Source organism: Leguminivora glycinivorella, chromosome 15 (assembly GCF_023078275.1).
Source record: "Leguminivora glycinivorella isolate SPB_JAAS2020 chromosome 15, LegGlyc_1.1, whole genome shotgun sequence".
Taxonomy (NCBI): Eukaryota; Metazoa; Arthropoda; class Insecta; order Lepidoptera; family Tortricidae; genus Leguminivora; species Leguminivora glycinivorella.
In genome coordinates this window covers 6,561,217-6,573,361 of record NC_062985.1, presented here as the reverse complement: position 1 = coordinate 6,573,361, position 12,145 = coordinate 6,561,217, and the positions used below count along the sequence as shown (strand labels likewise).

Here is a 12,145-nt window from a genome sequence, read left to right as displayed (position 1 = left end):
TAAGAATAATAATGTTATAATACTTGGTGACATAAACATTGATTTATTGATAAATTGTAACAATAGTAAAAATCTAATTGACACGATAAAGGCAAACGGTTTTAAAAGTCTAGTTAGCGTACCGACAAGGATAACAAACTCGTCTAAAACTTGCATTGATCACGCATACTCTAACATACCTAAACGTGATATAGCGGAGGTACATTGTAATGACATTCACTTATCCGATCACTTATCTATAAAAGTAGCTATAAATATTAATAAAAAGGTCCCACCAAAATGTCATGTCTTAAAAAGAAAGTTTTCTGACTGTAACAAACGTAATTTCACTCGTTGTCTTGATTTATATGATTGGGATTCTATTTTCTCGAAAAGTAACTGCCCTAGTGGAAGAATGGAATTGTTGTTGAATGTTTTAAAGCACTATTTTGAATTAAACTTTCCTGTTAAGTACCACCCTGCAAGAATGTCTAATGATGTTTGGATCAATGATCTAGTAAAACTTAAACGTAATAATATACGTAAACTTAAGATTAAACTTTCTCACAATCCTTATGATGTTGAGTCACTTTCCCAACTTCATAGATTAGAACTACAGTATTGGGCCCTTTTAAAAAGCGTACGTAGTGACTACATAAATAGAAAGATATCGAAAAGCGGCGAAAACATGAGTAGAAGCATCTGGCGAATAATATCCGATGAAACATGCAATAACAATAACAAAGGCAATCGCGCAATCGACATACTCGTGAGCGGGTCGGAGGGTAACTGCGCAAGCGCACGGGCGGCCTCGGCCGCCGCGCGCCTCAATACCTACTATGCCCACCCTAACGTAAGTAATGTTCAACCGTGCACTCATACTGCTTTAGAGTTCTTAAACACTTATTTGGGTAAACCAGCCCCAGCCTTTGTGAATAACCCGTTCACAATAAGTGAAATGATTGACACTTTTAAAAAAATCAAACGTAAAACCTCAAAGGATATAAACGATATGTCGACGTATATTCTTGATTGTTTACCACCGGTGGTTGTATCTTTGTTACTTTTCTTATTTAACGAATGCGTCAGTGCGGGTGTTTATCCTAACATTTTAAAATTAATAAAAGTGCAACCAGTCTACAAGGGTAAGGGTGATTTGAACTCGCTAAAGTCTTATCGACCGATATCGCTGGTACCCGTTATTTCAAAAGTGTTCGAGAGACTATTAAGTAACAGACTGATGCAGCATTTTACCTCCAACAGGCTTTTGAATAACCAACAATATGCCTACCGGCCAGGTCGGTCGACCACGGACGCGGCTCGTGACGTAGTGACGCGGGTGCTCGGTCATCTCGAGGACGCGCGGCAGGTCGCAGCCATATTCTGTGACCTGTCCCGCGCCTTCGAGATGATTGACCACTCGCTCCTTCTAACAAAACTGTCACAGTATGGAATAGCGGGTACATTTCACGACACTGTTTCATCTTTCCTAAAAAACCGGAAACAGAGCACTTACGTTTTAAACTCTAAGTCTGATTTGGAATCCACAGGGAACTGCGCAGTACCCCAGGGCTCAATAGCTGGTAATAACTTGTTTTTGATCCTCATAAATGACATCACTGCGGCATGCCCTGACTTGGAATACATTATATTCGCAGATGACACCTGTATTATTGTGCAGGCGGATACTTTCAACAATTTACAATCCAAACTCTGCCACGCGGCAAGTTTGGTGGAAAAGTGGTTCACTGCTAATGGTATGTTAATTAATCTCGATAAAACAAATATTATCCATTTTCAACTGAAACATACTAATACGAATAAACTCGACATTATAGTAAACGACACCCAAATCCCACAGGTTGACACCGTAAAATACCTAGGATACCAAATCGACTCAGGACTAACGTGGGCCCCACACATACAGTCCACCTGCGACAGACTGGCATCAGCCTGTTTTGCGTTATCTCGAATAGCACCCAGTTTATCCATTGAGAACTTGAAAATTGCATATTACGCATATTTTCACGCCATACTTTCTCCAGGTGTTGACCTTTGGGCTACTGCTGCTGACCGCGATAGACTGCTCAAAATGCAAAAACGCGCCCTTCGCATAATTGACGGCAAACCCGCTGACTATCCTGCACAAGGTTTATTTAAAAAGCACAAAATATTAACTCTGCCATGTATGTATATATACTAACCGCGTGTATGTATTGCAGAACAAATATACATTTGTACAAATCCAGTGCATGTAACCGCAGTCGGCCAGCCCGCAGGTCGCCTATATTGTTCGCTCCAAAGTGCCGGCTTGCTAAGTCACGAAAGTCACTCAAAGTCATGGGACCAACACTTTATAACTTAATACCGACTAACATAAAGGAATCAAAAAGTGACACAATTTTTAACAAAAAGCTTAAATCGTTGCTTATCGAAAAGGCTTTTTATTCAATTGACGAATTTATATTGTCTATGAAAAATTATCATTGATCCATAGTTCTAACTTAATACCTAACATATTGTTGTTAATAATAATCTTTATTGTTTTAATGAAATTTATGACTTGTAAATGTACTTATTTACCAATAAATTCTGTATATCTGTATATCTGTATATCATAAGCTCGATACGTTTCAGCCTACTTACGTAAATTAACCTAACTTAAAACTATAAATTATAGATTGTAATCAATCTTAAAACCCTAGCCCGTTTATCGATTACTATTAAACTTAGGATATTTTAAAAGCTATACGTGCAATAAGTTAGACGAAAGTCTAACTAATATTTGCCATTGTACCTCAAAGCCAAAAGAGGATCAAAATTGAAGGCGATTCGATTTATTTGGTTAAAAAATATTAAGCTTTCACATTTTATTTTGTAGGATAATCGTTCGTCTAAGGACAGAAAAATAATTACCCAAACGTTTGTCAACGTATTTTTGGGCCACCCTGTACTATATTCTTTACTTCTGCATGAGCCGATTTTTAAGTTTTAGAGCCCCGCTCGTGGAAGATGAGAAAATTATAGGTACTAATCTCTCACGACAATGGCAGTTGGCTTCTTTAGTTATATTTTATACATTAGAATATAATCGATTTAAATATCAGGGATTATCCACGTTAAGGTTAGTAGGTCGACGTTGGAAGGGTGCGTCAAACGCTCGGAGAGTGATGGACGGTGTCTAATACAATATACATACTTACTTCTTCTAATATACATACTACTTACTCCTTCGCTATGCAGGCAATTCGTCTTTGGAACGATCTCCCTCTCGCAATACGACAAGCACAGAGCAAGTTTTCCTTTAAACGTCAATTACGTAAACACTTCTCGCAGGTACACCAACGTTGTTAGACAGTAATGGTTAAATGGGTACTATATATATGTATATTATATATTTTAGTTAGTTTATGTATGTATATGATTGTACTTATTTATGTATGTATATTGATGATGCATATAGTATTTAGATAGTGACTTATATCTATTTAAATTTCTGTTTTATTTTCCGCACCAATTGTAAGTTTCTGTTTGGTCCAATGGTTGACTGGTAGAGAATGCCTTAAGGCATTAAGTTCGCCATTTGTACTTTATGTTGTGCAATAAAGGTTAAATAAAAAAATAAATAAATAATACTTAATGAGTTAGTTACCTCTCATATCTACTACGTTAGGCTGCTGCGACGACTCTATAAAAGGGTTATCGTTTGAAGGCTTCAGTACTTTCCCAGCTTCGTCCGTGCATTCACTCATTTCCTAAAAAGAAACAAATAAAAATGCAGATTAAATGTTACATTCAATGTAAGGCCAGGTGACAAAATCTGTTTATTTACGTGATCTACTTATAGAGATTTTGCTGTATGAAGTGGGCAACATACACTGAATAATGGAGGTCGGGTGTAGTGTCCGTTTTCACATTATCCGATCCGTTATCGGATGTCGGAAAGATTTCAATGAAAAAATCCAAGATGGTGCCTATAATTTATGGGATATCGGTCCGACATCCGATATCGGATCGGATAATGTAAAAACGCACTAATACTAACGTTGGGACAAAACTGAAACGTGAAATTCTCATATTATTGTTCTCGTGTTCTTATTCCTTAAAAATTTGCACCAGCTAACTAAGTAATCTAGTTCAGTAGCATAAAATGATGGCGCTAAAAGTTAGGTTTTCTTTTCCTCTGGCACTCATTGTCAAAAGTATATGTTTCAATCAAAATGTCTGGAAGAGTTGTGGTAATTACCTACATGCAACTGCAGACATAATTACTTTCTGAGAATGTCTCTGGACTCCTTGTGAGGAACATGCCTTATTATTTACGGGTTTATACGACATGGTTATGACTGGTGTAGTGTACTGTGACTCACGTATTCCCTGAGCGGGCGCGAGGCGAGCGAGGAGTCTTGCCGCTGCGGCGGGTAGGCGTGCGGCTGCGAGGTGATGCTCTGGTTGCGCGAGGCGGAGCGCCCGCGCAGCCGCGCCTCCTTGGTCTGCGGCTTGCCGCCCAGCAGGTCGCCGTGCGATGTGTATGACAGCCGCGACTGGTGAGATGTGTAGGACGAGTGTCGGGAACCTGGAACCGGCGGTGCAGACTCTTTAGAGGAAGCTTTAAATCTTTGGGACTGATGTAGATAAGTACATAGGTGACAAGACCATAATTAATATAACTATCGTGACCATGCCTGCCTGCCAGATCACACAATTTGATGGTTTCAGGTAATGGCGTATAGAATTGATTACTTCATAATATGGTTCGTTAGATTTGACTTTCAGAACGTGTTCAACTACAGTTTCCTGAGCTGATTTTAATGACATAAAATGACCAATAGCTACAACATTTGGACAATTAATAAACTCTGAGGTTTTAACTTCGAATTTAAGATCCTTCAAGAAACTAAATGCACAATAATAATAAAAATATATATATTGTTTAAATTTACATCAGATAATTACTAGACATGATAAAATTGTTTGTTTAGTATCAGAGAGAGTACCCACCTAAATTAGCGTAATAGACAGGAATGATGATAGCACCGTTCTCCTCCGACATGGGCGTGACAGCGTTGGAGTCATCCGCGTATGGCAGGTGCTCCTGCGCATCCAGATACGTGGACAGCACAAGCGGCTTCCGGTCCGCGCCGGGCGGGTAGCGCGCGCGCCCGTTCGGCCGCAGCGCCATCTGGTGCGAGCCGCGCGACCCGCGCCGCAGATTGAACGGAGACCCCGGCAGGGACAACGACGCCTGCCACCCACATTTCAATTAAAACCTACTGATACACTAATCCACAAACACTAATATCATTTCGTTTAACGCTCAAATCTTTCAACTGCTTAATACACTTTCCTCAATTCAGATCGAGTAGTAATTGAACGAGATCACTCTGCAGAGGCACGCTCGCTAGCTTTTTTTTTTCACTTTTTGATTCTACTAGTTTACTTTCATGTGCTGATAAACAAAAACTATAGATAGTAAATACACAGTTAAGGAAACGTTGAAAAGTAAAGAAAGATAAACAAGGAAAAGAAAATGACATGTGCTTGGAATGGTCTCCTACACCAATTTACAGAATACAAATGCATTTAACGTTATTTAAGCATATTTTCTGTGAATTGGCGCAATAAGACAAAGTATGTATTCACTAATAGCATCTAGAAGGGTGAAATTGGTTAAAAGAGAAACAATATAAGAAAGTCCTAGGGAAGGGAAGACGAAGGGAGCACAAACACCAACGAGGAGAGAAGGACCAACCTGAGAGCCCTCCCGCAGTGGCCCATATGACAACTGCCCGTATTTATTAATGCGTTCGGGGTGAGGGACCTTCAATACACAAACAAATTTTGAATTTATAATTCTCGATAAACTATACTGATCAAGTTACTAAACATCGACCAAAGGGTTGAAGGACAGAGCGGGCACAGAGACAAAATAAAATACTGGAACATAATCCATGAATGAGCGAAATAATCTACAGCTGCACAAGTTGTTCGTTATTTCGCGTGAGAAAAGTCGGCGGATACAGTGATACATATAAACAGGCACAAACTCAAGGAAATGCGCGGAGAAGCGAGTTATTGATGATGAATCAAAGCTTATATGAAACAAACATATTTCAAAGGTGTCTTGGAAACTACAGAAGTGTTGATTATAAGTAAATTAATATTTGTAATATTTAAGTAAAAATATCAAGTACAATAAGAAATCCTACACGTAATAATGTATTTAAAATGCTATAATATATCCACGTGAGTTATATATAGTGAAGAACTTTAAGTTTAGTTTTTTGTGCGGTGATCTTATTGTATTTGTGATACAAAAATATAATAACCAAACGAATGAGTAAAGCAACGGTTAGTCAGGTATAACTTTGTTTATTAACACATGAAGTAACGTGGGGTCTGTAACATGCACGTCTGCATACGCCTAGCGTCTATCTGTGGCTACCTGATGTACGACTCTAAATACTTCTAAAGTCATGAAGACAGTTCTTTTGATTTTAATTGGGTTAAAGCCTCTGTTTCTAATAATCGAAATTGAGGAATATACAAAACATTAGGTCATTTACATTATTGTGTAAAGTTAGATATATTTTGGCCGAACCTACCTCTTTGTCGGCGATTCGTTCTCTTTCAGTCCGGTCTGTCTCAAACACAAACATGGCAAAAGAAACAATCTACCATGACAATAGAGTTCTCTCTCCAATATTATTCCTTGAGACGTAACTACATATTATATTTATGAAAGAGCCAATTGGTTATGTACTAATTTAACTTTGGTCTATTATTAAATTGTTTAATAGGATTTAGGTATTTATGATGATTAAATATTTACGAATATTATGACAAAAAAGAAATATTATTGGAGACTGGGAATTTTTACTAAGACAATAAATACTACTAGATAAATATTTTTTTCTTTAAGGTAACGTAAAATTCATGCTTTTCGCTATTGATAACTATATAAGGTCAACCGTTTTGATATGCAGGTAGGAAGGTACTTAGCCGAGGAAAAATAAACAATGAATGATAGTCATGTTCAACAGTAATACATAGCCAATACCTAAGTTGTTATGCAAACAATGTACATAGTAAAAGATAATGAATGTTACTATCTAAATCTAATTGAGGAACAAATGTATCTATTTCACATGTGAAAATGGAATTGTTAATGGCGATTGGCGACATGATAATTGTCAACACAGCAAAACGTCTAACAGCATGCCTCAAGGCCGAAGTAGCTTTGGCACGATCGATGGATGTAGGTACAATCTAAAAATAAAACAAGTAAACACAAGTCGGCGACTAAAACGATCATGTTTGCAAATATGCAGATGGAGCCTCGATACCTGAGCAATTGAGCATAGTTCGACATGAAATCTAGCGATCAGAGTGAGGAACTATGTTCTTCAAGCAAGGGACAAATTTAAATACATATGCATCTCTATTTGTTTATTCGTGAGATCAATGTTTTATGGAAAACTAGTTATTTACTCATTTCCATTTTCAGTAAATAAGTAGGTATCTACATATTAGATATCTATATTCAATACTAAATGTTAATGCGCTACGATGAATCTAAATAATGTTGAATGAAAATACAGTTTTCATTCGTTCCACTAATATGGTTTAATAAGAATAGACCAGACAAATCATTTCAATTAAGACTTAATCATTTTTTTTTACCCGAATGGTCTTAAAAGGTTACTAATTACCACTAAGCAGAGGGATCTGTATATTTGCAGGGCACTGGAAATCGTAACAAAGAAATAGACAGTGAAAGTATCATTAAGCTCAGCAATAGACACAGATAACAGACAAAAACTTCTCAACTTGAGCTTAAAGTATGTGCTAAACAGATTTAAAGATGGATTTTGTGATAATATTAAGAGGAAATAATTGTGCCTTATGTTTTTTAAGCTTATGTGATGCTTCAGCTCAAGTTGGGAAAGAAAATTGTCGCCCGTCAATGACTCGATAGTTCTGTTGTAAAAAGTTTTGCTCGTTAGGCTCATAATTTATATTTTTGGTCAGTACTTACTAATGAATCATTGATAGCGAGCAATAGAAAGTCCGACAAGTGTAACTGGCCACCAGCGTGAGGTGTGTCGACATTCACTAGTGTAGTGAACAATGCAAGCTGCCGTGGGAGGCAGGGGCGGCCATGTTAAAGTTGTCGGGCACCGGTAAAGTCGACCATCGACGACGCGCGCTCGCATCGCGCGTTCGATGTACCGACTTTACCCTTTAAACTGATTTCAAGTTTCCACGCGCAGATAGTCATTAGCGTCTCACATCACTTCAATAGCTCGTGTTACCGGAGTACTATTCATATAAATAACTTTAGAATGCAATATTGAAGCGACATGGATTCTCGATAACCAATTGTACCTGGAATTCATGAAATCAGTTTCTCCACCTTTTCAAATTGGTCCCGAGTTTTATAAATAATTTGAAGCTAAAATATTGCCAAGTTACCTTGTATGTTGACATGTAAGTAATTAAGTTTTCCAAATGAGTTAAGACTAATTTGTAAAGGTGGTAAATACATGCCCTTCATTAAACAGCACGGTTGATATAGATGTAAATCAGCGTTGGACTAGTAGGTAACTGTAACTGAAAGAGATCAATCAGAAATTGCGTTAGAGAGTCCTTGCTGTGTAGTGAGAGGCACGCGTAGCGTTCAGCGGTCGCGTACTTACCATGCTGACCTTCCTGTGGCGGCGTGCGTCGTGGTGCGAGTCGGGCTTGTGCGCGGGCTGAGTGCTCACCGAGTCCTGGAAGGGGTCGCTTCGTAGCGACATACGCTCGCGCGTGTTGTCGTCCTGCGCGCCGCGCTCCTGGTTCACGAACAGCTCGTACGACTGGCAGGAGAAGTCGGAGGGCGACTTGGCGGGGTGCGCCTGCGCGTACGCCGCCGCCTCCGCCGCCTCCGCCATGTCGCGCGCGTGCGCCTCCCGCGCCTCCGCCTTCTCCGCCCGCGCCTTTGCCTTCTCCTCCGCTTCCTATTATGTATATAAACACGATATCACACCGAAAACACGGAATATTAAAAACACCGACTTATATTACAAGGCGTCATGGAGAGTATCGATAAAACATTTATGAAATCACAACATCGAAATATTAGAATTAGCCAAGGAGATTGACAGCGACTGAAAGACCTCAGTGTTCAGAAGTCCGTCTAGCTGGTCGTGATCTGTGTCGTCGTCCACAAGCGTGACTACTATACTCGGCGTGCTCATCACTCCCTTCTTCGGTTCATCGTCATCCGCGAACTCGAGATACCGATACGGACATCGATGATATTGAGCCTGATGTGCGATATATATTTAATACTGGATGATTTTGTTGTCACGAATTATTTTGTTAAAAATAGTAAGATCATTGATGACATTGTGAAGCTAACACAATAAAGTCAAGGCTATAAAAGCATACAACCTAAATTTATGTATTTTCACATATTATTTTCAACATATAAATTGAAACAGATTTCAATTTCTGCCACACATAAATGGTAAATGTAGAGGTATAAACTATTGAACTGATTATTTTTTGAATTCAATTTAAGAGCACTTTGTCAGCGTAGCGGTAAATATTTGCCACTGTAACCAGGATACAACGTTGTTTATTAATAGGTGGGCGCGACATGCGCTTATATGGTCGATCAATGCTAAAATGCAAATTATGTTAAATATTTCCAGACAGAATACAAACCATACTCTGGTTTGGCAGAAGTTATAAAAACATTTATTTCATTTAATTTTTAATTTTTTCAACAAGAGCCAGAAACCAATGTCCCGACTCACCCTAAGCGCTTCCTCCTCCGCCTGTTCCTCCTCCTCGGCTTTCTTCTGCAGCTCGTCGTAGGACATGGCGACGATGGCCAAGATCAAGTTCACGAGATAGAAGGAGCCCAGGAAGATGATCACCACGAAGAACAGCACGTGCCACGACCCCGCTGATCTTAACACCTGGAAGTATGATTACAGTTATTAATCATACCAATACTATTTATAATTTTCCAAAAAAGGAGTGTACAAGTTTTTAATGGGTCACCCCAACACCCTGCTCTAGGTTACAGTAACTGCTTTTCATCAGCTGGATCTTATGTCTGTTTGCCACCGACGTAATATAAAAAAAAATGCACAAATTGAAGTTTTATAATTTGAATGCGACTCGTTGATGTCTATGAATGCTATATTGTTATTAAAACGCCTAGTTGTTTTATGCGATCAAGACAGCGTTGAACGCAAGCGATCGACGGGATTGAGGAAAACAAAACGTTTGATACATTACATATTGATAACAAGAAGTTACTCTGTTATTGGGAAACATTATTTTCGCTACGTAGCCTGAAAAGTAATCTACGGGCTACGGCGTAGCACTTGTAGCTCGTTTGTACACCGAGGTAATTTCAAAATTTAGATGTTAGTAAGTAGAGCCTTCGGGTTGGAAGGTCAGATGGCAGTCGCTTTCGTAAAACTAGTGCCTACGCCAAATCTTGGGATTAGTTGTCAAAGCGGACCCCAGGCTCCCATGAGCCGTGGCAAATGCTGGGATAACGCAAGGAGGATGATGAGATGTTAGTAAGTAAAAGAAAAGCTATGTTTTGTTGATTTATTAGGGCTAAGTGTTTGGTTAAATTAACTAAATTAATGATAATGACAATAAAGGTTCTAAATTCAATTAATTAAATTATAAAGTCAGAGAAGATAAACATTGCAATGTTTATCTGCTCTCTGATTACAAATGTATGACAGGTGTGCTACACATGTTTTGGCTGCCGTAATAATTATGGTTTAGACTAGTCAACACGTACCAGCTGGTAGAGATTCTCCCAGTAGTCCTGCGTCATGAGGCGGAAGGCGGACAGGAAGGCCCAGCCGAAGGTGTCGAAGCTGGTGTACCCGTAGTTGGGGTTCGGCCCGTACCCTTGTAGGCAGATGTAGCCTGGCTCGCATTGCCTGCACAAAGGATTATGTTTGAAACTTAGATAAGGTGCTAATTGTTATTACTAGTAGTATAATATGGATGATTGATATAGGTAAATTAGGGTCAGTTGCATTGCATCACCCATAATTAAACAGACAAATCAAAGTCAAACCGTTTTCACATTATTCGATCCGATATCGGATGTCGGAAGGATTTCAATAGAAAAAATCCAAGATGGCGCCTGTAATGTATGGGATATCGGTCCGACATCCGATATCGGATCGGGTAATGTGAAAATGCACTCACGCAGCAGGCGTCTATGGAACGGCGGTGACGCCGGTGACATACGGTTTGGCATAACTGACCTCGATGTTTTTTCAACGTCAAGTAATTTAAATGTCATATTAAATTAATAAAAATAATAAATAACCATCCATCGAAAATGTAAGAATATGTAGAGATTGCTCGGAAAATGAAGAGACGTGGAATGTATTGGACCCCAAACATTTCACGACCCTTTACTTTCCGAACAGACTCTAATTGTCGTGATTATGTAACGTCAAAGATGAACCTACCCAGCCCCCGAGGAGTTCCCGCATAGCGGATAATCCCCGGATTCGCCTCCGTACCAATTTGCTGTAAAGAGTGAAACATTTAGCTAAAACAGTATCATATCTAGGTACCTATATGTATAATATGTGTGATTGGGTATAAATGGCGGTTAAATGGCGTTACCGTGCGATTTATCATCAAAAGGTGATTTTCTGTCAGTTGCCAATAAAATGAAAGCGGGTACGTAACTAAGTAACGTTGTTTGTACATTAGATTTATTAATTTATTCAATAATCAAAACTTTATATCCACAACAAGATATTCGTCCAATTCCACAACATAAAAACTTGGTAATACCTAGGAACTCTAATCTGCATCCACTTATAGTTTTATGTCGACAATAAAAGCAACGAAATACGTAGCTTTTAAAGTAGCTATTATGTTATAGGACAAATTTAAGCAATTTAATACTTCAAACTCTCGTGATTCACTTATTATAGAGAGGAAAAAGAGTCTGATGGGCATTTTCAGAATTTGAGACCCAAAATTCGCGTAAGTCGTTAACAAAAATTAACTCGCTGTCAGATTTAAAAAAAAATCTGGTTTGTTGTTTCAACTGGTCTCTCAGCAGTTAACAGAGAGAGATAACTATACGGAGTATCAACGACTGTGCTCTTGGCTT

At 38.8% G+C, this 12,145-nt stretch overlaps 1 protein-coding gene across 1 annotated transcript in view; it reads right to left on the bottom strand.

Moving 5' to 3' along the window:
• The window catches only part of LOC125234054 (sodium channel protein para-like), a 128,454-nt gene that overhangs the window by 20,658 nt on the left and 95,651 nt on the right, over positions 1-12,145 (bottom strand). The window contains 7 exon segments of the mRNA XM_048140232.1: positions 3,632-3,734; positions 4,350-4,555; positions 4,981-5,224; positions 8,679-8,981; positions 9,786-9,950; positions 10,799-10,943; positions 11,487-11,547. Coding sequence (XP_047996189.1) covers positions 3,632-3,734; positions 4,350-4,555; positions 4,981-5,224; positions 8,679-8,981; positions 9,786-9,950; positions 10,799-10,943; positions 11,487-11,547 — 1,227 coding nt within the window.